Here is a 24,675-nt window from a genome sequence, read left to right on the forward strand (position 1 = left end):
TACAGCTGGCTGATCTTTGCCCTGACAGGTAAAAACCACTTTCCAATGGTAATGTGATTTGATAATTCTGGAGGAAGTTATAGTGCTTCGTACTGGTGGTGGGGTAGGCTGAGTGATAAAGAAGAAAACACTGAAGTGAAATGGATTGGTGGACAAGGAAGGCGGCTAAAGGAATACAGAAAGGGAGGGGAAGTGGCCTATTAATAGTACAAAAATAATAACTAGTATTACTGAGAGCATTACATACATAGTTGTTTTTTTTTTAAATCTCAACTAACCATGTGAGATTAGAACTACTGTTATCCCTGTTTGTCCAATGAGCAAAGTAGCATATAGAAAGGTTAGAAAACTTGCTCCCAATCATACACCTGGAAAGCAGCAGAGGTAGAATTTAAGTCAACTTAAGGGCTTAACCAATAAATTGGGAGAAGAGACCTTAGGAAACAAATGAGGGGAAGAACCATGAATCATAAAGATTCAGCAGCCTTTGTGAACTCACCTCCTTTTCATCTTATAGTAGTTCCTTAGTACTGCTTTAAAATTTAGTTGTATGCTTGAATTGAGTTAATGCTGAAGAACAGTATGTGAAGGGTAAGAAAGGGTATTCCTGGAGGAAAAGTGAAAGCGGGAGCAGTCACTACAGCTGGGAGGGGACCGGAGCAGGGCCACGATTGGGGACACGCTGAGGTGTGAGTTCCTGTAGTCTCTTCTGCTGAGAAGAGATAACCTATTTGCCAAAACACGTACTACTCCTATGTTTCACTTTTAAAGATTTTGGGGAGAAAAGGGGATGTAGAGAAGACTTTGTTAGAAACAAAAATGAAAATGGTTTTCCAGTGGAAAGAACAATTGAAATAATTTATTCAAACTTCCCATTCTTTTTAAGGTGAATGATATCTGTATGGAAACATCATGTTGAGTATTTTCAGATAGTAAAATATACAGCAGATTAGAACATGAAATGCTATTGCACATGAAGAGAGTTCTCTTTTTATCACACTATAGAATTACCTAGAATAATTATTTGTCTCAAGAATAAAAAAATAGTTTCCATATAGAATGGAAGGCTGCATACGTCAGTATAAGTATTTCAAAGATATCAAAAGACACTTTAAAATAATTTTTAAAAATCTAGATCAAGAGTTTTCCTTTAGTGGAAAATTATGCTAAATTATCTTCTGAATATAATAATTATAATTAATAAAATGCAAAAATAAAACATTTAAAGAATTTCCCCTGGTTTAAAAAATAGTTCTATGTACAATATTTACATTTAAACTAATTTTATTTCCCAATTTTTGGAATGACTAAGTGTTTAACATGACAATAAAATGCTTACGACAGGGATTATAGTCCCATTTAATGCAGAATACAGAGAATGCATGTGGCAGATATTTCTGTAAAAAGAATGAATGATATACATTAGGAACTTTTAAATTACTAATTGTATAGAATTCAGGAGAGAAAATGATAATGTAGTCAATTTATAGTGCATATAGTGCATATGTGAACTAAAATCACTTTCCACACTAAAAGAAAAATTCTGTCAGCATTAAAAAATGATTTGTATTCAATTACTGTGTTATGATAAAATCTACTGGAAGATTTAATAAATAAAACTTGTCACTTTTTCTGATTATACCTCCAGAGATTTACTTTTAAGTAACAGAGAAATTAAATAGTAAAGTGCTGTGAAGAAATGGGGAATGTGAAATAGATATCACCATGAAAAACAAAAATGAGCAATTATATCTATATCTGTGTATATATATATATGTATATATATATATATATATATATACAGTATATCTATATAGTGACAATAATCAAATAAGCATTACAGTTTTCAGAATTGTTGCAAAGAATAGAAATATAGAACTTCTCTGATGGCCAAAGAATTTTACAAAGTACATTTTTACTTTATTATGTTTAATAATGATAAACTCTTCATTACACTCAAGGTAAGAAAGAAATTATGGCTCACAAATAAATTATCAAATGTGATGCTTCTAAAACTGACTGCATTAGGCAAATTCTTCATATCAATTCACTGATCTCTTTTACTGAAGGATGCATTGGTTTGAAAATCAAAGACTTACGTCATCCAAAAAATCAATCAGTGAAGATGAGGAAGAAGAAAAGGAATCCTATTTAACGAATACAGCAATAAAAAAATAGAAAATATGGATGAAGCAATTTAATCAGAACAAATAATAAATTAAAAATTTTGTAAAAACAATTGAAAGGCAAAATGACATTACTCAAATAAATAAATGAAAAAAGTAGTCACGGCATTGTTTCTCAAGGAACTTAGAAATTCATTTATTACTATTTAAAGAGTGAGTCTTTTTCCCTTTCCCTAAGTAATGAAATATAGTTCACATACTATGCCCAAAATGTAATAAAATGAAATCTCAAGACAAATCACCAATAATAAAATTTAATGTAAGCATTTTAGACAGTAACAACTAAACGGAAGACACAGAATCTCTGCCTCTAATTGTTCCCAGTGTAAGCTCTTTGAGGGCGTGACTTGTCTATTTGGTCGCTACTGTATCTCTAGCACCTAGAAGAGTGCTCTGCACAGAGAAATACGAACACTTGTTGAATAAAGATATAATCACTAACTTCAATTTTCTGGTACAAAAATATACTTTATATTGCAAATTTTTTTAACCAAAGAATTTAAGTACCAAAGAATCATAATCATACACTCACTATTTCATTAATATGGAATCTACCTAATATGCTCTATGGGATACAGTTTTTAAAAACCATTCCTATTATGTACTTCGGAAAAACTGAATAAATTTGAAACAAGAACCAGCAATGCCCTATTGTGAGCTTTGACATTTTCAATTGCTTTTTACTGTGGCTCTATGCCTTACAGGAAAAGAAAGTGTCAAAATTACTTCAAAAGTTAGGATTTGTTCTGCACTTTCTGTTTTCTCAGGGGAAGAAGTAAAATTGCCTTGATATATTATAATAACTCTCATATTTAGACCTTCCTTACGTGTTTTCTTAAATACAAATGTGACTAGTTTCCGTAAGAATGCAGAACATATTTTTTTCCTAATGTTCTTTTTTTCATATATAAGATTCTAGGTCCTCTTATGTGGGATAAAATAAAAGTTTTACTGCAAGTGAATTTTAAGTCACAAAGTGATTTTTAAATTGACCAAAGAGATATGTGAAAGGTGTGATACTTACTTCAAATTGATCCAGAGCATCGGCAGGCGCATTCAAAAATGCCAAGAAAGAATGCTGTGAGTCCTGGTGCTCTATACCTATAAGACAGCAGCAACGTTTTTTAAACTAGAACAATTAAAACTAATTTTCATGGATGACCTTTCCTTTCTGAATCTATTAAAAGCAGTTCACAGACTACCGTATGTCAAAGCTGATCAATATTATTACTCTATGTATTTAAAAAACCAAATTACATTAATGTTTCTTGCAATATCATGTAAGAGTTAAATTACATCAGTCTCCATGAGACACATGTTCTTGACTTGAGTTATTAAATTTGTTTCTTTCCCTGTATAGTACATCACAAAAAACACATTAAATATTTTGGTAGAGTTGAGAGAATTTTAAAAACAGGGCCCTGATTATGTCTGATTTTTCTAAGCTAATTTATCATCAAACAAGGTTTCTGTTTTGTAATACTCTTATCAAGTATATAGTATACACTAATATAAATAATCTTTGGTAAGGAAATAATGCAGTGATGAAAACAAATATATTTAATTATGAAAAATACTTGTCAAGGCCTCAATCTGGTTTCAGGTATTGTTTTATCAACAGAATAAAGAATCAAAAACTTAGCTTTTCTCAGACGAATTTTAAAAATTTCTTGCGTATCTCTTGGCTATGATATTAACCATAAAATGAATAATTTCCAAAATAATTCTTAAAATATACATATAATGATAAATACTAGGGAGGAAAAGCAGAAGTAACCATGCACAAATTTTCGATTTCCACTTCCTTAGGAACTGACAACAACTAATTTGTACGCTTTTCCTATTACTCTAATAATGTACCATGGTTGCCAGATAAGGCAGGATGTTCAGAAATTCATTCAGTTAATAAATATTTATTGAGAGCTTATTATGTGCCAACCCTGTCTAGATACTGGGGATATAATATAAATAATGCAAAGAAAAACAAAAACTAAAACCCTTCCTTTCATTATGTAAACATTACATGATATTATTTAAGTAGTATAGTACATTATGTTACAACATAGAGTGAAATTTTATTCTGCAGCATTCAAAATCTAAATAAAAAGCTATGGGTTAACATGCTTTCATAAAGCAATCTGATAAAACTGAAGTTTTTTTCTTTTGCAAGTTTACATCTATTCTAAAAATGATGCAGTCAGGTCATCTGGTGTGTTGTAGTAAGTCAGACGACACATTGGCCTCTTTTCTATATATATATTGTCTTTAGGGCCACAAGTCCTCCATGTCTTATATTCTTTTCCCTTTACTCACTAAATAATATAGTTCCCTTCCATGTTTCATGTATAAAAACCCATTTCAGCATGATGTCTTGTGCTGATTCGAGCTCCTAATTCACTTTTTCTGGGTTCCTTCCTTTCCTTCTAAGAAATTCAATCAACATTTATTGCACATTACTACTTTTAATGGCTTTTTCATGTTAAGTCTTTTATGATTACCCTCTTTCCTCCACAATTTTAAAGCAGATGCAGAGACCCAACTAGCTTTATACATCACTGTATGTCACAGGGCTGGGAAACGATAGGAAAGCACGCAAGCAAAACATAAAGCCCGTTAACTAGGTCACAGTGAGCAATACTGACTGTGTCAGGAAGTGAATTTCCAATAACTGCATATAAGAGATGCCTTCATTAAGAAAATGACATTCTAAATTTCTTTTTATTAAATCTTCACAGTCTTAATGCCCACATTATGGAAAGTTAAGAAGTTCATATAATAGAGCTATGAAGCACTCTGAGTTGCTTTTCACATTAATAGAAAAATGTTCAAGCAATGTTTTCATGAAAATGGGAATAAATCCTGGGAAATCCCACGGGGCAAACAATTTAATAATCAAACATGGAAGACGATACTGAAACGCCAAAATAATTCTTCACCTTTAAATTGCCCTTTTAAAATACTGAATTAGATTAAGCTTTAGTCATTTCATACATTGTTTCCCCAAGTACCTAGGGAGTGAATTCCCTATAACATTTGAAAACAGTATAAAGTATATTATAAAATAATATTTTCTTTCCAATCACAAAAACATTATTTGCAAAATAGTCCATGGCACTGAAAAATGTTAAGTTTATAGCAAAGTGAGTTTTTCTGTTACAATAAAATCTTTAAATATGTATATTAAGTAAAACAAAAGGACTCAGAGACTAGACTACCAAAATATGTGTGTATCACATATACATACATATATCCATAAATAAGTTCCAGAATTGCCTATGGAAACAATTCTTCTACCTACACAATAAGCTGGTTCTTGTGTAATAAAATGCATTCATAACAGAATATTAAGTCCTGGTTGATGCAAAAAACACTCCCATACCCTTTTCAGATCTAAGCTCTTCAGTGTCCTTTATCAGCTGTTCAATTTCTGATAGTAGTTCCAAGTTCTTCTTCTCTGAATCTTTTAGTTTACTTAAATAAGGGGAAAAAAGAAAAAAATACCATTATTTTGATTGCTGGTTAGTGAGCCATCATGTATGTAGTTGGACTTACTTGGTTTCAATGTCAGTTACACTAAATTAGGGAACTGAAAACTACTGCAGGAAGGACAAATCCAGCCTGTCATCTAGTCCCGTGTGAAATTTTATAGAACACTGCCAGGCTCATCCATTTATTTATTGTCCATGGCGGCTTTGGCACCATAACACCCTCCAGACAGAGACTATATGGCCCCCAAATATTTACTATCTGGCTTTTTATGGGAAAAGTTGCTGACCCTGAGCTAAATTATTAAATTTTAAAAAGTCATAAAATCAAACATTAATTTTAGAATTCTATTAGCCTTATTTCACAGAGAACCATGAAAGTGGAGCATACAGATGTTTGAAATTTTCAGTTTGACTCATATCCCTGATTTATGAAGAAATGTACAAACTCCTATGTTCTAGGCACCAGAAGAAAGTAGCTCTTTCTGCTGGGATCAATTCACATTCTCCAGAAAAGGTTTTATTTTCCATTTTCAACGTCACACTAACACATTTAAGTAAAGCATACTTAATTTATGTCTAGTTTATTTATAACATGTATCTGGCCTCTGATTTGATTCAAAACATTAATGGCTGCCTAAGACTAAGGCTTCACACCATTAAAAACTGAATTTATGGGCCTGTATTTCTTTTCATGACCGAGTATCTTTGGAATTTTAGGTAGTCCAAGCACCAAAAGGATTTTTCTACTTATATTTTGATTTGTAACATGAACTTTCTATTGTTCCTCTATATCACATATACTGGATGTATTCTTGAACCATGTTTATATCCATTCCAACTGTGACTTTCATTTTATTATTTATTTATTCAGAGTGTAATTTGTTCTACTGTTGTGATAAGAACTGAGTGAACGTATTCATTAGCTAACTTTCCCAGAGACTGTGGGGATATACTTTTTTACGCATAAAAGAACATAAAAAATGATAATTAAAATATATTATACTATTATGCAATTTACCATCAATAGAACCTTCACTTGCAAAAGACTTATGGCATAGGCCAGAATTTTCAGATGACTATATTTTGTTCTTACTTCATGTTACGTTTTAATACTAATATGAGATTCTTGAACAAGAAAAAATTGGGGATTTAATGGAGTAAATCTGAGAGTCAACTAAGTTTTACAAATAAGGGGAAAAGTAAGTAACAGAGTATTAATTAGTAATATTGATTCCACTTTTCAGACAAGTCAGAGGAAAACAAGGCTGTATTAAAACCCCATCACTGCCTACAAGGCTTGAGGGTATCTATTCATTTTCATATCTTCATAACTTTTTCTGGTCATCACTTAAAAAAAAAAGTGACAGGTAGGAAACTAAACATGTAACTTCTCTCCAAATACTTTTGGACCACCATAGAAGTTATTTGAATAGGACCATATTATTCCATCTTACCATTCTGTTATGATGTTAGATGCTTTAACTTTATTCAGCTCTTCCTGGATGGCCTGTTTGGCTCTTATTTCTGCATCCAGAGCTGACTGCAACTCCAATCTGGCTGACATATCCAGTTTCGCAAAACGACGCATTTTCCAGGGCATATCCTATGAAATGATATGACTATGTTTTCAGCTCCATCCCATTTCATTTGTAACATTTAAATTTAGTAATCCAAATGAATTTGGAAATTACTTAAAAGCATCATCTTTCTCTAGTAACAGAATAAAAGCAATGCTTGTGAAAGTACTTTTTTTCCTTAAATTCAGAAAGAACGATAGACTCACACATGAGTTTACTTTTTATCATTATTACCAATAATGGTTAGCCATACAAATTACATTTGAGCAACTATGTGTTACGATTTCCTAAACTGGAAAAGACTTGGACTAACGGACTGCTCATAAAAAAACTTAACAGAAATCAGGCTAAATAAAGCCTAGACAAACTGGCATAAGTACTCAGATTTATTATAGTGTTTCTTGAGTCTTTCTCTCCCCTCATATGATAAGCCACAGTGCAGAATGGTAGCTTACTGTTGCTCGTGTACCCAAGCTGGAATTTCTTAATGCTTCTAATTCTTCAGTCATTTTAGAAGCTAAGGCCTGAAGATACCCTCGTGCATCCTTTTCATCACTGACCCTACAATACAGAAAGACAGCGATAAAGTCCAAAAGTAAACCAAACCGAAGACCTTCAGTGAGATATGTATTATTTTAAAGCATCATAAAAAAAAGTAAGTGAAAAGTGATAGAAATTTAAAGACGTTCTTAAATACATTCTTTCAAAGTTTTACCACATACCACTATCTGTCAACAAGGGGAAGAGGTTTATTGAACTGTTCAGTTATCTACAAATTAATGCTGGCCCTGCTTAGGAAAGTCCAAATTACTCACATCTGATAAATTAGTAAAATTTAACCCGTGAACCATAGAATTAATATTCTTTTAATATTAGAGTAACCCCCATGATTTCTAAAGAATATTAAGAGTTCTCATTAGTTGGATTCTGCCATTTTATATTATGAAAACACAACACACCCTTCTTAAAACTGAAGGACACTACATTTAGAAAGTTTAAAGCAGAACATTCTGCAAAAATCAAGGTTGTATTGTAATAAATCTCTTCTGTTTTCTAAAATGGTAAATAGTCAAAGACAAATAATTAAAGTCTACTGAAACTCAGTTTCTATTTACTATTTTAGACTATCTTGCTGATGCAACTATTAAGATTTTAGATAGAAATGTTTTCAAATTATATTCACTATGACAAATTCCACACATTAGAATTTCTCAAGAGAAAGTTTGCATTTTGTTACATCTTCTCCACAAGGGGAGCATCAACATATGAAAATCTACAAACGAAGGTACTATTCTCAAGAATGAAAACCATTGGTATACAGAAAGCTGTAATACCACAAAGAAGAAGATGAAATTTGCAATGCTCAAAAGTATATTGTAATACACTTTGGGGAAGTATTTGCTTTGTGCACTCTGATTGTTTTCAAAGATAAAATTCAAGCCATTGAATAGCTATGAGCAAAAGTATATTTCAGGAATTAACATGTATTAACATGTATCTGTGATGCATACAGCAGGGAAGTTTAAATCTTGAGCCTTGCTTTAGCATCTTTAAAATTTAAACTCCTGAGGACTCAAGGGATGATTCAGGGGTGGGATAAAGTGAGACCATGCAAGATTTCATCACACTACTCGGAACAGTACATAATTTAAAATTTATGAATTGTTTATTTCTGAAATTTTCCATTTAATATTTTTGGACTGTGGCTGAAATCACGGAAAGTGAAACTGCGGATAAAGGGGGGAATTACTGAATATCACAAGTTTCCAGTACCTTGTTTTGGCATTACTTCAGTGTTTAATAGACCAGACTGAAAAACTATAAATAGCCTGAGACTTTTGACCTTTGTAAGTTTGGAGAGAATATCTCAGAGACTTAACTTTCAAGTAGGTGAGAACTCTGAGAACAGGGAGTATATCTTTTACTTTTAGCCTAGTAAGTATTTAACAATTTGTTATCTAATGTAAGTCCATTTTTAAATACCAGCTTTTATGCAAAGTGTCTCCCTTGTATTCCTGATTTCTTCTGCGCATTTCACTTGAATATGAAAAGTGTACAATGAGCGTTTTGTGGCATCATGTGAAAACTTTTGCCTCCATCCTTTCTACCAAACCTTTACAGAGTCCACATTTAGAGCTTCCGTCCTTTACCAGGAGCACTTCCCGTTCCATCCAAACCCTCATGCCAGTTACTGGAAAAGATCAGCGGTCCAGGATCTCCGGCTTTGGCCAGATCAGCTTTGTGTTGTGGAAAGCCATTTCCAGCAACACCTTAATTATACACTTGCTTATATAATAATGGATTTACAAATAAATAGTCATAATTTTTTACACAAGCTTGGCTAAAGAGTAAAACGGTTTTCCTTCAGCGAGGTCATCAGACTTAATGACAAGGAAATAAATTAAACATTAAACGAACCATTAACTATACTGTTTGGAACAAAACCGAATTTCCCCAGCAGTGGCATTTTCCTTTAGATATTCACTGAATAGTCACATTATTAAGCCAAAGATAAGTTAACAGAAGATCTCTACAGTTAAGCCAATATCAAGATACTTGAGTCATTTGGGTAAGATTACTTAAAAGACAGTGTTTATTCACTTTTGATTTTATTTAAGAAGGAGGGCATTAATCTGGTATAAGTTAAGGAAAATGGAAAAAATGCTAAAGAACCAAAGTAAGAGCACAAGAAACTAAAATTTCCACCAAATGATTGGTCTATAAACATATGAAGAACCTAGTTGTTTTCAGATAAATTAAACATCCATGATTTGCAAAAAACCATAAAAAACTTAAAAAGTAAATTTAAAACGTTAAATTACCTACTTTCATTAGAAAATAAAATCCCCATTGGATTCTACTTTCTTCATGGATTATAAAAATATACAAATTTTCTCACCCATAAAAAGAAATAAAATCTTACCATTTGCGACAGACAACATGGGTGGATCTAAAGAGTATTATGCTAAGTGAAGTAAGTCAGACTGAGAAAGACAAATACCATATGATCTCACTCATATGTGGAATCTAAAGAACAAAATAAACAAGCAAACAAAACAAACAGACTCATAGATACAGAAAACAAAGTGATGGTCGCCAAAGGAGCGGGGTGGGGGGGGTGGGGGGGTTGGGGAGCTGGGTGAAAAAGGTGAAGGGATTAAGAAATCCAAATTGGTAGTTACAAAATAGTCATGGAGATGTAAAGTACAGAATAGAGAATATAGTCAATAATGTTGCAACAACTCTGTATAGTGCCAGCTGAGTACTAGACTAAGCAGGGGGACCACTGCATAAATTATATAAATGTCTAACCACTATGCTGTACACCTGAAACTAATATAAAATAATACTGAACGTCAACTGTAACTGAAAAAATTAAAAATATATATTAATTTTTTACAAATACCACAATAATCACTTAATGAATGAATTAATATAAAGATTAGTAAGTCCAATTATTCTTTTCTTAAACCTTTGAAATTTTTTATTACCATTAAGGTAATTATTCCTTTCAAGAACAGTTAATAAAACTAAATTGTGACTATTTAAGGTTTTTAAAATGCTATGTGTGAATCAATCTGTTATAATTAAGAAAGGTGATAGCACAACATTTTCAGCTTCTAAATGTTTCTCCAGGCTTTCTGTTTCTTAAAATTATCACAAATACAGCAACTTTGATCTTAGAAAGGAACATCTATAGCTAGTGAACGACTTTCTTCAGTTCTTTAAGGACCCACTGTCTTAGGAGAGAGTAACATTTTCTTTGCTTAGAAAGGAATACTAGGTTTCAATGGTGCTGTGTAAAAGCTGACGGGGTATTTGTTGGAGTTAGGGAACAGAGGACCATAACAGAAAGCATAGCAGTTAATAAATAACACTGATATAGCTATGTTTTTTAGGGTAACATGGTTCATAGCAAAAAATAAGATAACGTGTTAGTCACCTCCCGTTAATCATACCAACTTGACCATATATCCAAAAATCACTCACAAAAACACATGTAAAAGAGTACTCACCACTGAATTATTTCTGTGATTTGGGCTTCCCAATGTGCCACTGATTCTTTCTTGTCTGCAAGATCTTTTACCTCTTCTTCTAACTGCTGGTTGCGCACACTTAAGTTCTCATACAGAGTGGTAAGCTGCATGGTAGTTTTAGGACATATATGAATTTTAGGAACAGCAATTCAAGCTGCCCAAACCCTTCTTGTTAAATCTTAAATCACCATATTCTACTCAAACATGCTTGTCTTCCTGATTTCTTATTATTTCATGCCTTGTTGGTCCCTGAAGTTACTCTGAATTCTCCTCCTGTCTTAACTTCTTTCCCTTACTCCGTACTCTGAATTGGCTCCATTCTCCATTTGTCTGAAGAACTCCCCAGTTCTAGTGGTAACAATGTCTCTATGCCATCCTCTTTAGAAAAAACCACCAGAATTTCAAGCTTATGTAGGTGATTTATCATGAGCCCGTCACCCCACCTCAAGTATTGCCACCATGTCAAGCTTAATTCATTTGTACCGCTGTGTTCTTAACAACCGTCCTGCATTATTCTGAAGCAAATACCAGACATCATATAAATTTATCCATACAAACTTCTGTGTAACAAATCTGGCTTATAATAATTATAAGACTACAAAGGAATATGGAAAAATGTTCACATTTTAAATGAAAAGGCAAATTTGAAAATGAAATGTATATATTACTACAATAATGTAATAATATGTATATAAGCAAAACCTGGAAAGAAACATGTAAAATTAAAAGTGTTTCGTGATGATGAGATCATGGGTAACTTTTGAATATTTTCCATATTTTTTTGTAATTTTGCTTTTTGGGTAAAATATTTTAAAACAACATACAAATGATATATTTTTTTTTTTACTAGAAACCATTTCCTTTTACTCCATGGAATATATGGCTAATTTTATTTGCAATATAATCTTTTATTTAAAGGTAGAACTTAAGACTTCTGAAAATATCAACGAACCTTTTTTTTTTCTATTTCCTTTTTAATTTTTGGAGTTTAAAAATGTGAATGAATGAAGGAATGTATTAGTTACAAACGTTATATAAGTTTCAAAATTTACATAATAATTGTTTTTGGCTTCTGTATTTAAAATTCTATTGAGAAGGAATTCAGTTCTCTTCAAGCTGGTTCCCAACGGAACAGTTGGTATATCAGTGTCAAAGGTATTCTTTGGTTATCCCTCATAGGGAAAATACCCAATTCACAGCAACCCAGAAAATGAATAAATAGAAAGAAACAGTGAAGATGTGCAGCTAGGTGGACTGAGAGTTAAGCAGAGAAAGAAGCAAACGCTGAATGAAAGGAGCAAAAACGGACAAAAGGTTCAAATAGACGCAGAAACCCCAAATCCTTCCCTATTGCTCGAGGAACGCTTTCTTGTTATCATTTGCCATTAAATACTTGCCTACCATATGAATTTGCTTTCAAGGTTCTACACAAAGTTCTACTTCATCATATCTTTCAAGTTAGCAAGAAAAGGTAATGTTTATTTTTATAAACTTATGAGAACGTCTAGCATGTACTCAATGAATATAAATGAGATTGAATTACTCACCTTATCAAGTTCACTTGTCAGTTTTTTATTTTCTTCAGTTAATAATACCTTTTCTCGTTCATACTGCTGTTTGAACTCATTTTCAAATTCCTCCCTTTCACTTTGACTAACACAATTCAAAACATAAAGAAAAAAAAGGAACTGAATTAAAGGTAAAATAATGGTGTCCCAGATTGGCTACTGTACCATATGCTTTATTCTGAACAGTCACTTAGATCTTGACTGTCCCAAATTCCGATCCTTTCCCTTAAAATTCAAACTCACAATCGTTTTCTTTTAAATAATAAATAGATTTGTCCATTTAATAACATCTTCATTTTTCATTTGAAAATCTGAGGAAGACATCTGTGATTTGTAGATTTCCTAATGTGTTCACCTTATTTAGTTATGTATAAACTAGAAAGTATGGGGAAATAAGGTTAGGGAAAGATGATATATGGACCACAATATGATTCCTTATACTCAGCCCTGGGTTGCATAGAAAATTCACAATTACATTTCCAACAGTTCTCTCAATACACTCAGCTCTTCCTTCCTTCGCTTCTTTCTTTTTACCTAAGTACCTACCTACCTACACATATAGGCACACGTACACAACTTTAATATTATAAAACTTATTTAAAATGATAGTTCTGTGGGCAGACTGATCCACCCCTAGAGGTAAACACAGTTCTAACACTTTTAAAAACCTCCTAAGGGAGAAGGAGGAATCAGTTTTCAAATAATGATACAGAAATGCAGACACAGAGTCTTATATCGACAGCGGTTTAAGTAGGATGTTCACAGAAATCGAAATTCAACGTGGGTCAGTTCTGGGTAACTTTATATGATTTCTCCCAAATCAACAAAGAACATAAATAATGATTGATTTAAAAAATGTAATCTTAAAAATCCTTTATACCAGTAAATTAATGAAAATAAATTACATTAAAATATAAATAATAAATTCCAGGAAAATAAACCATCCTGTGTCCAAGTAAAAGTACCCTTTCTTTATTAACTAGTCAAAATGCAAAATTTTCTTATGTTTAAGAATTTTTCTTGATTCAGAAGCAACTTCAAAGGACAAAGAACAACAAAAACATGAAAAATTATGAAGAAGTCTCCTTTTAGAAAAATATGTACATTAATAAACTGAGTAAAGTTTCTGTCTAAAACCATTCATTTTTCCTATTAGCATTAAACAAAGCTAAATTTCTCTCATATTAAAACAAAATGAACTCTTCCCTAAACCCTACATCATGCTCATTTTTCACTTGCCGTGTCTTCCCGTTCACTGCTAAGTGACCATCTTCACTAGAAAGAGTTGACCATATCCACTTTCTCATCACCTAATTGTTTTTCACCACACCAAGATCTGGCTTCTGCCACCATCACCTCAAGGAAACTGTCCTCTCAACACTCACCACTGCCTTTTGTTATTGCATCCGATCTACTGGTTACCTTGGACAGTGTCACCCATTGCCTCCCCTTGAAATGCTACCATCTCTTGGCTACAGCGATACCACACGCTCCTGATTTTCAGCTTCCTTTGTGAACTCCCCATCCATCCTTCCCAGAGGCACCAGTGTTCCTCGGGATTGTCTCGGATAGAGACTCTTGCCTTTCTACACATTTGCCCTGAGCTATCTCATCTACTACACTACTGATTTCAGTTATCACTTATTATGCCAACGAACTCTGAACCTGCACTGGAAGCTGCTCTGGTCTTCCATCTGCTGACTTGGTGTCTCTACAAAGATGTCTCCCAAATACCTCAAGTTCAACATGCCCAACTCAAGACAGCACATAACCAAGTTCTCACCACCTCTCTGCCTTCAGTGCCCAAACTATACTTCCTCTTCTCTTACTGTAGGTAAACAACACAGCTGAGGCACCTGCTCAAGGACTCTGCTCTGACACTGCTTTCCTCTCTCTCCTGAATTACCTGTTGGATAATTTCTATCAGATTACAAGCATGGTGTTATTTCTCCCATCTGAAAAAGAAGGCAAAATAACTTCTTTTGAGATCCATTTCTCCTCCAACTACTACCTCATTGCACTGTTTGCTTTTATAATAAAAGACTCCAAGTAACAAGTGTTACCTACACTCTGTCTCCAACAGCTCTCCTTCAAGTTTTTGGATCTCACTGTGAGGGGGTCGGGGGTGCTGGCCTCTACTATTCCCCTGAAATTGTTCTTATCAAAGTCACCAATGACCTTCACCTTGTTAAACTCAACTGCCATTATTTGAACCTCATTTTATGTTATTCAGACCTCATCTCATTTGACATGTAGACAGTTTTGATATGTTTTCATCACATAGCTTCCAGGGCACCAAATTTGCCTGGTCTTCTTCCTATCCTTCTTGCTGCTCTTTCTCTACTTTGTTGTTTCTTCCGTATTTCCCAACTTCTAAAGATGGGAGGGCCCCAGGGCTCAGTCCTAGAAGCCTCTCTTCTATCTATACTCACTTGCTAAGTGATCTCATATAGTCTCACGACTTTAAATATCATGTGACTACTAAATACCCCCAGGGTTTAATTTCTAGTCCTGAAATCCAGCCTGGTCTACGTGATGGCCTAATTGACATCCCCACCTGAACGTCTAATAACTTGTTCAAACATAACTTGTTTAAAATGAACTCCTGATAGTACTGCCACCCCAAACTTGCTTCTCCTGGAGTCTTCCTCTCTAAATGGTAACTATATTTTCCTAATTGCTAAGGCCAAAACCTTAGTATCATCCTTGATACTTCCTTCTTTCTCACTCCATATCTAGTCCATCAGCAAATATCATTATCTCTCCCTTTAAATAACACTGGAATTTGAACGTTTCCTCCCATCAATTCTGCTAGCCCTCGGGGCCCTAGACGACATCAACTTTTGCCTTCTAAATGGTTTCACTGCCTTTTCTCTTATCTAATTCAGACTATTCTTAACCCAGTCGTCAATGTCATCCTCTTCCAACAAAGTCAGTAGTTGTCAATTTGCCAAAGTCCTGCAATACTTCCCTTCAATGGTTTTATTCAGAGAAAATAACTGGAAGTCAACTGGACATGATTTAAAAAGCCTTACATGGTCTGGCCCCCATTATCTCTCATACTCATCTTATTATTCTTTCCCCTTAACTCTACTTCAACCACACTGGTCTCCTCCTCATTATTATTTTTGATAGACTTTATGTTTAGAAAAGTTTTCAGTTCACAGCAATATTCAGCGGACGGTACAGAGATCTCCCACGTACCTTCTGCCTCCACATAGGCACGGCCACCCCACTATCAGCATCCCTACCAGAGGGGTACATTTGTGACCTTCGATGACACTACACTGACACATCATTCTCAAACTCCACAGCTGACATCAGGGTTCACTCTTGGTGGTGTACAACCGTAGGGTTTGGACAAATGTATAATGACATGTGTCCACCATTATAGTGTCATACGGAGCAATTTCACGGCCCTGAAAATCCTGTGTTCTGCCTACTCATCCAACCCTCTTTCCCAGTTCCCGATAACCACTGATCCTGTTACTACTGCCATAGTTTTGCCTTCTCATTTTTTAAGAGACTTGTGCTTCTCATACAGATACATCCATAGAGATACCCCCCGCAGTCTTCAGTCCTCACTGAGACGAAACCTTCTCAGTGTAACTTTCCCTGACTGTCCTATACGTGTGATTGAATCCTCTCCCTTATTGCTTCATAGCCCCCATGCTCTGCCTCTTCTTTTTGTTCTTGGCACTTATCATTATCTACTATGTTCTCTATTTTACTTATTTTGTTTACAGTTTTTCATCATAACTAAAAGGAAACTCCATTAGGACAGAGGTTTTTATTGTCTGTTCACTGCTATGTTCCCAGTGCCTAAACAGTGCTTTACATCTAGTAGGTTCTAACACTTTTGTTGAACAAATATACCAAACTGAATAAACTTGAGGCTTCCAATGTAAGTTGAGAATGACAATAACATACATTCAGTTGCCTAAAATCTAGAAACCTGAGTATCATCGATAATTTCTCCTGCTCTTCCTTTTTCACATCTGGTGATTGTGTCCTCTGAGTTCCGTCTTTTCGTGGCCTTGTAAATCCATACACTTCTCTCCATTTTCACTACCACTACCTAAGATGCAGCAACCTCAGCTGCCACAGCCAGAGTCCTATCTGTACTCTGCTCCTTTCAATCCATTCCCCACAGTTTCAAGAGTAATCTTTTAAAAATAAAAATATTTTTTAAAAATACAAATATTGTAATACAAATACAAATATTTTAAAAATACAAATATATTGTTTTCCTTCGAATAAAATCCAAATTCCTTAACACTCCTTCATGATCTTGCCTGTTTCCTTCTTCATCCTCATTTCTAACCACTCTCATTTTTCTTTTTATGTTTTCACTATAATGGACAGCTTTTATTTTCTGGATGTGCCATGCTCCCCTTCTTCTCTAGATGTTAGCACATTCTGCTACCTCTGCTTGGACACTCTACCACAGCCATATATTTCTTTGGTCTCAATTTAGAAATAATTTCATCCAAAAACTCCATGTACTGAAGTTACATGCAGTTTTTTGTAACTTTTCTGCCTCTTCTAAGGGTGCTCCTGACACACCCCATTTGCTTTCCTATCATGCTGTACTGTAATTATCTATTTACCCAGCTTGACCTGGGCTTTCTGAGGACTGGAATGTTTATTGCCTATGTATCCCCAGTCCCTGACACATAACAGGCATTCAATAAATATTTATGAAAGGAGTAAATAACTTGATTCTTACCTCTCTCTCCTGTTTTTCTCCAATTTGTCTTTCAAAATCATAATTTCTTTGTTCAGAGCAAGTTGCTGGCCTTCTGAGTCATGTAGTTCTTTCTTCAGATTTTTAATTTCATTTGCATGCATTCCTTCTCTTTTGGATAATTCTTCTTCATAAAAGATACTTTTCTTTTCCAAATCAGTCTTTAATTTAGTTATCTCTTGCTGATGTTCTATGCTGTATACTCCTGGTGAGTAACTAATTTGTTTTTGCTATAGAAATAATAACAAAAGATTAGTTGGTCTATAAGAAAAATATGAAATAATTTCTATACTATAAAGGACTGTTCATATAGCTAAGCATTATTTTGTGTTATCACATAAAAGTAATACTTTCTATTAGCCTTTTGTCTTCTATATGTTGCAATTTTTTCTTAGTGTACATTTCTTTATTGTGTATTTTACAGTCTTCTTCACACCAAGGTTATATATTTATCCATATTTTCTGCTGATACTTATATAATTACTTGTTTTACACTTAGAGTTTTAATTTATATACAATTGTTGTTGGTATAGAGAGTGAGGGCAAAACGTGAATCTTGTTTCTGATGTGGAACGAATAAAAGGTAATAAATACTTTGTGTTTTTAAAAGATTAAATTGGGGGAGGGGATGATAGAACTAGAATGTACAAAAAGAAAAGAGGGGGCTTCTAAAATAGTCCAGAGAGAAACGACAAAGGTCTAATCTAATATATTCAATATTCACTCTATAAAAAAATGATAGGTCTCTGCATTTAAGTAGGGCATTAAGGAGAAGAAATTTGGTTGAAAGCCATCTTTTTAGGAATTAGGTTGATATATACACTCAGCAATAAGGGAGAAAAAAAAACTCCCTCCCTCCTTCCATTTTTCAATTTTAGCTGCCATCCCAGTAGATATGGAGTGGTATCTTGTGGTTTTTAACTTCATTTCCCTAATGACTAATAATGTCAGACATCTTTTCATGTGCTTAAAATGGCTATTAAAATATCTTCTTTGGAGAAAGGTCTATTTATTTGCCCATTTTTGATTGGGTAGTTTGTCTTTCTGTTGACTTGTAGGAGTTCTTCCTATCTTCTGGGTAATCAAACCCTTAGCAGATATTTGATTTGCAAATAATTTCTTCCATTCTTTAGGCTGTCTTTTCTCTTTCCTAAAAATGTCCTTTGATGCAATGAATACAAGTTTTCATTTTGATGAGGTCCAATTCATCCATTTTATCTTTCGTTGCTTATGCTTTCAGTGCCACATCTAAGAATCTACTGCCAAATCCAAGGTCATGAAGATTTACCCCAATATTCTTTTCTAAAAGTTTTATAGTTATAGCTCTGATATTTAGGTTGTTGACCCATTTTGAGTTAACTTTTCTATACAGTGTGAGGTAGAAGTTAAAACCTATTTATCTGCACGTAGAAATCCAGTTGTCCCAGCACATGTGTTCAAAGGCCTATTCTTTCCCTATTGAGTGGATTAAGTACCTACGTCAAAAATCAATTGGCCACAGATGCATGAGTTCATTTCTGGACTCTTTATTCTGATAGTCTGAAATAAAAATTTATTCTATATTTTTATTTTGGTCTGTATTTCCATTTTTATTCCAGTACCACACTGTTTTTATTGCTATAACTTCATAGCAAGTTTTGAAATTGGGAAGTGTAAATTCTCCACCTTTCTCCTTCTTTTTCTGCTTGGCTGTTTGGGGCCACTTGCAGTTCCATCTGAATTCGAGGACTGCATTTTCCACTTCTGCACAAAAAGACTGTTGGCATTTTAATAGGGATCGCATTAAACCTATACATCACTTTGGGCAACAATGACATCTCGTCAGTACTAAGTCTTCCTGTCCATAAACACTGGGTGTCTTTCCATTCATTTAGGTATTCTTTGTTTTAGCAATGTTTTATAATTTTCAGTGCACGAATCTTTAACATTCTTGCTTAAATTTATTCCAAAGTACTTTATTCTTTTTGATGTTACTGTAACTAGAACTGCTTTCTTAACTTTCTTTGTGGCTTGTTCGTTGCTGGCATACAGGAACACAAGTAACTATTGCGTGGTGATCTTGTAATGCTAGGGTTGTTTGTTTTCTTCCTATTGGGTTTTAAAAGTTCTTTGTATATTTTGGATAACAGGTTTTATCATATGTGTGTGCATTTTCTTGCAGTCAGTGCCTCATCTTTTCCTTCTCTTGAGAGGGTCCTTTGCAGAGCACAAATTTTTAATTTCAGTGAAGTCTAGCATATCAATTCTTTACCCAAATAAAACCTGACCAAAATAGTATACAATAGCATATATAATAAAGCTACAGATTCATCTCTCTATAAATTTAACAGCAAAAATTGTTAATAAAATGGTAACATTTGCAATATATTGCCATATTAAAATTGTACTATTATATGAGCAACTGATTCCCAGAATTTAAGAATAGTTTAATTATAGAAGGCTTAATGTTATTTCCTCAAAAACAGATGAAAGGATCTCTTTTTGTTTTTCATTAGCCTGGCTATAGGCTTATCGATTTTATTGATCTTTTCAAAGAGTAAGCTTTGAGTTCATTGATTTTTGTCTATTGGTCTCCTGTTTTCAATTTAATTGATTTCTGCTCTAATTTTTATTATTTCTTTTCTTCTGTTTACTTTAGATTTAATTTTCCCTCCTCTTTCTAGTAACCTAAGGTGGAAGCTAAGATCATTAACTTTAAATCTTGCTTCATAATATATGCAATCGATACTATAAATTTCTCTCTAAACACTGCTTTCACAGTATCCCACAAGTTTTGAGAAGCTGTGTTTTCATTTTCATTTAGATAAAAATATTTTTAAATTTCTCTTGTGATAGTTTCTTTGACCCATGTGTTATTTTGAAATATGCGTATGTTGCTTAATTTCTAAGTATTTGGAATTTTTCCAGCTATCTTTCTCTTATTGACATCTACTCTAATTCCACTGTGATCTGAGAGCAGGCATTGTATGATTCCTATTCTTTTAAACTTATTAAGGATTTGTTTTATGTCCCCAAATGTGGTCTATTGGTGAATAGTCCATGTGAGTTTGAGAAGAATGTGTATTCTGCTGTTGATGGATGAAGCAGTCTATAGATGTCCCTTATATCCATCGGATTGAAGCTTCCTACAACCTTGTAGAGGACCAAAAACAGGTTTCAAATTTACAGGTTTTCTGAGCCAGAATGTGGTCTATCTTGCTGAATATTCCAATAAATTACACTTTTAGAAAACAGCCTAAGAAATGAGATTAATATAATAATTATAGCTAACACTTATGGAGCCTTAACTTTTTGCCATGCCCTAGGCTAAGCATTTAAAATGCATTAACTTATTTATTAAGTAGTTCTAGTAGTTCTCTATAAATTATCCCTAATTTATAAATAATACAAGAGATTATGAGTGTTTGATCAATAGGTAAGTACATATGATTCAAAGTTTTCAATACAGCATTCTTTATTACAGAAAGAAAAAAAGCACAGACTACTGGATAGAACATGGCACTGAGAGCTCGAAAACCTGGGTTTAAATTGTACTCTGTCACTTATGATACAAAATCCTTAACTCATCTGGGTCTCAATTTCCTCAAATCTAAATAATCACTAAGATTTCTTTCAGTTTGCACTTTATGATGCTGTTTCATTACCCAAATCACCTAAGATAGTGCTGGAAACAAAGCAGTCCCTGACTGAAAATCATTTGAGATGGTAATGTAATGACCTCCATACACTAATCCTGCTCTGTAAGTTTATGTGTTTATAGAGAAACATCTCTACTTTGGAAAACTAACGAAGTGTGTGCAATTACAATAAATCAAAAACTGACACAAAACAAATAAACCAATCCCCAAAGCAAGAAAATAAAATCTAGAGTTTATATTTATAGCAGGGATACCTCACATGCAACTACTGATACTCAATCACCAGAGAAAAAGCAAGTGCTGACCAATTCTACCACACTGATGTAACCTACTCGTACTTATTCAACAACTTATTAAATTCTGGCCCTGAGCCAAGTTAATAATACACCTGTCTATGTTTTCAATAACTATGTCACAGTTTAGATAGGGAGACATTTTATAAATAAATAATTATAATAAGAACTATGCTAAAGTTATTAACAGAATCCTATAGTAGCCAAGAGTAAGGAATGCTCAGACTTCCTGAGATGACATTCAACTTGGTTCTTGTATTTGCTGGGTAAGTAAGAAACAAGACGAGGCATGATTATGCAAGGAGTGGGTGGAGGTGGGGGCTGGCAGACAATGCAGAGGAAACAGGATAGATATATCAAGATTAGAGTTAAGAAAAGACAGACATCATATGCAGAATATAATTCAGTGCAGTAAAAAATATGATGTCAATTTAATCCTAATTCTCTCACTGTGACATACATAACATCACTAAAGCAAAGAGTTACTGAACACTTAGTATGTGTCAGCTTACATACATATGCACGTACATCTTACATAAAAATTACATAAAATCAATCAGAGAGGGCTTCACGGATGAGAAAATTTAGGTTCAGAGGTTAAATGTTTTGTCCAGCATTACATAGCTAGTAATTGATGAGGCTACTAGCAGTTACAAGCAGGTAGTCCAACACTAGGGCTGGCACAGGATTTCCTTTGCTAAGCATTTCTGCTGAGATGTGTTAGCCCAGGCACCATGTGATCTCATCTTACCTAACAGAAGCTTCTACAAAGCTACCTCTGAGCCTCTCCTACGTCATTTACAAGAGAGAGGGTCGGATATCTAACCATGTCTTCTAGGCAAATTACCAACACATCTTCCAGGTAGGCAGTCCTTCCTAAATATTTTAATGCCTTTCTGATAGATTTCCCCACTAAACACAGTCTTCCCGTTCCTTCCAGCATGATTAGGAAGTCTGTATCAGCTTCCTACTGGTGAGAATGAGTATTAAGAACGCTAGGTTTGAAGGAGAGCTAGTTTTCACTCTACACCAAAGAGAGCATGTAACATTCCTATGGTTAAAGAGGAGAAAATTAATTCAACTACATAAATGTGAAATCAAACAATACCTTCAGTCCCTCCAATTCATTTTCCAATTGCTTAGAATAGTGCTCGCTCTGTTCACGCAGTTTCCTGTCTTTAGATGCTTCAGCAGCTACAGCTTCTGTATGAACTTCCAGCTTTAAAATAAAATGAAAAAAGCAGATTTCACGGTTATAATCGTTTTTCCAATAAAATGTTTTTCCCCAGGGGAATTTACCTTATAATAGGAAGATAACTTAAATGTTGAAATTCGTATTAAATAATGTTACCAAACTAAAATAAATAAATGAATAACCTTTTTCAAAAATTAAAAAATGAAATATATATTATTTCACTAATCTGGAAAAGCAGCTGTAATCCCTACCCCATGGACACTATAAAATCTGCCTGACTACTAACCTCTTTTTTGGCTCTTTCTGTTCTGCGCAGTTCTTGCCTTAAGCTTTCAACTTTTTGCATCACCAGGTCCACCTCTTCTTCCTTATCTCGGACATGGCGAGCAAGTTTCTGTTTTTGGGTGTGCAATTCTGTTAGCCGCTCATTGATCTCCATGAACTCCTGCATGGCCAGTTTCCTCTGACAGTGTGCATCTTTCAGCTCTTTGGACTGGTTTTTTAATCGCTCACTAGCCTGGACTAGTTCCTACAGTTTTGTAAAAAGAATATAAGTTACCAATTCTGCATGCAACCTCAGAAGCAAATTTGGCCATCAAAGTTGCTATCATGAAGTCAAGAAGAGCCAAAATTATTCACCTCAGGACAAAATTAAAAGAAATGAACTACTTTTGAACAGATATGAAGAGCATGGTATTCTGTTCATATTCTCAATTCCTTATGCTAACTGCAAAGGAACAGCTGATTTAACCTTCTAGTACCTTAGTTTCTATAAATAAAGAGTACAGGAATACAAGATATGGCGGTCAAAATAAATGCTTTGTGAAATTTAATGGATATGTGTGATTTTAAAACATTTTGTATCAAATGATTACAAATTATAAAAACTGGTTGTTCTTCTATGGAGACTACACCTTAGGCCACAAGCAAAGAGGAAAAGTTCAACTTCCTGATTAAACTGAGAAACTTAGAGGGGGCTAAAGTAGACTCAGCTTAGTAGAGCCACCTGCCTCTCAACAAAAGGAAATGCAAACCTTCCTTGAGGAAATGAACCTCAATGAAATCTGGGTTTCTTAAGAGCACACAAATATGAGTTCACAACCATAGACTCTAAAACACCCAAAGAACTAACAACCATAGGCAAACAACAGAAACAATAAAAATAAAACCCAATGGTACTTGCATATTAGAATTATTAGATATTGAAATAAAATTGGTATGCACGAAATGTTTGAAGAAATAAAGGAAATCATAAAATGGGAAAACAACAAGAGACTATTAAAAATGGCCAATCAGATTTATAAAACAACCATATAGAACATTTAGAAATGAAAAAAACGTAAGTATTAAAATTAAAGACATGAAGTCACCACATAGAAAGCTCTACATTTATGAAGAAATAACAAACCCAGAAACTTTTAAAAAATAAAATTGTGTAACACCAAATAAAAGTAAGTCCTTAAAAGAAATCAGAGGAAAAAATGACAAATCACCTATTCTCCATCCTCAAAAAGAAAAAAGAATCAGAGCAGACATCTAAGAAGTAATAATAGGAACAGGAGAAATATTCTTAAAAAGATGAGAAAATAATTAATATTGTATACCCAGAAAAATTACTTTTCAAGTATAGGGCTAAAATAATGAGATTCATTAAGAAAATTGACAGAGCTTACCACAATCAGATATGCACTAAAGGAACCTCTAAAGATTTCTTTTAGGAAAATGAAAAATGATTTTAGAAGGAAGGTCTGAGGAAATGGAGGGCTAAGAAATTACGAAATACAAATGTGAATGCAAACAAACATGTATAAGACTGTATTATAAAAACATCTCAATTGTACAAAATAAAAGGATATAATTAAAATATTGGTCAAAACAGTACAGATGTTGAGAAGAGGTAAAAGAATTAAAGGTCCTTAAACTGTTTGGGAGGAGTTGCTTAAGAC

At 33.8% G+C, this 24,675-nt stretch overlaps 1 protein-coding gene across 1 annotated transcript in view; it reads right to left on the reverse strand.

The window, feature by feature from the left end:
• The window catches only part of CDC42BPA (CDC42 binding protein kinase alpha), a 296,719-nt gene that overhangs the window by 52,753 nt on the left and 219,291 nt on the right, over positions 1–24,675 (reverse strand). Inside the window, exons 16-25 of the mRNA XM_081039105.1 lie at positions 23,016–23,258; positions 22,643–22,753; positions 17,586–17,833; positions 12,836–12,941; positions 11,268–11,392; positions 7,707–7,812; positions 7,129–7,277; positions 5,566–5,657; positions 3,211–3,287; positions 2,100–2,147 (exon numbers count right to left, since the gene is read on the reverse strand). Of these exons, the coding sequence (XP_080895231.1) occupies positions 2,100–2,147; positions 3,211–3,287; positions 5,566–5,657; positions 7,129–7,277; positions 7,707–7,812; positions 11,268–11,392; positions 12,836–12,941; positions 17,586–17,833; positions 22,643–22,753; positions 23,016–23,258 (1,305 nt within the window). The remainder of the gene's footprint in view (positions 1–2,099; positions 2,148–3,210; positions 3,288–5,565; positions 5,658–7,128; positions 7,278–7,706; positions 7,813–11,267; positions 11,393–12,835; positions 12,942–17,585; positions 17,834–22,642; positions 22,754–23,015; positions 23,259–24,675) is intronic.

Source organism: Rhinolophus hipposideros, assembly GCF_964194185.1.
Source record: "Rhinolophus hipposideros genome assembly, chromosome: 26".
Taxonomy (NCBI): Eukaryota; Metazoa; Chordata; class Mammalia; order Chiroptera; family Rhinolophidae; genus Rhinolophus; species Rhinolophus hipposideros.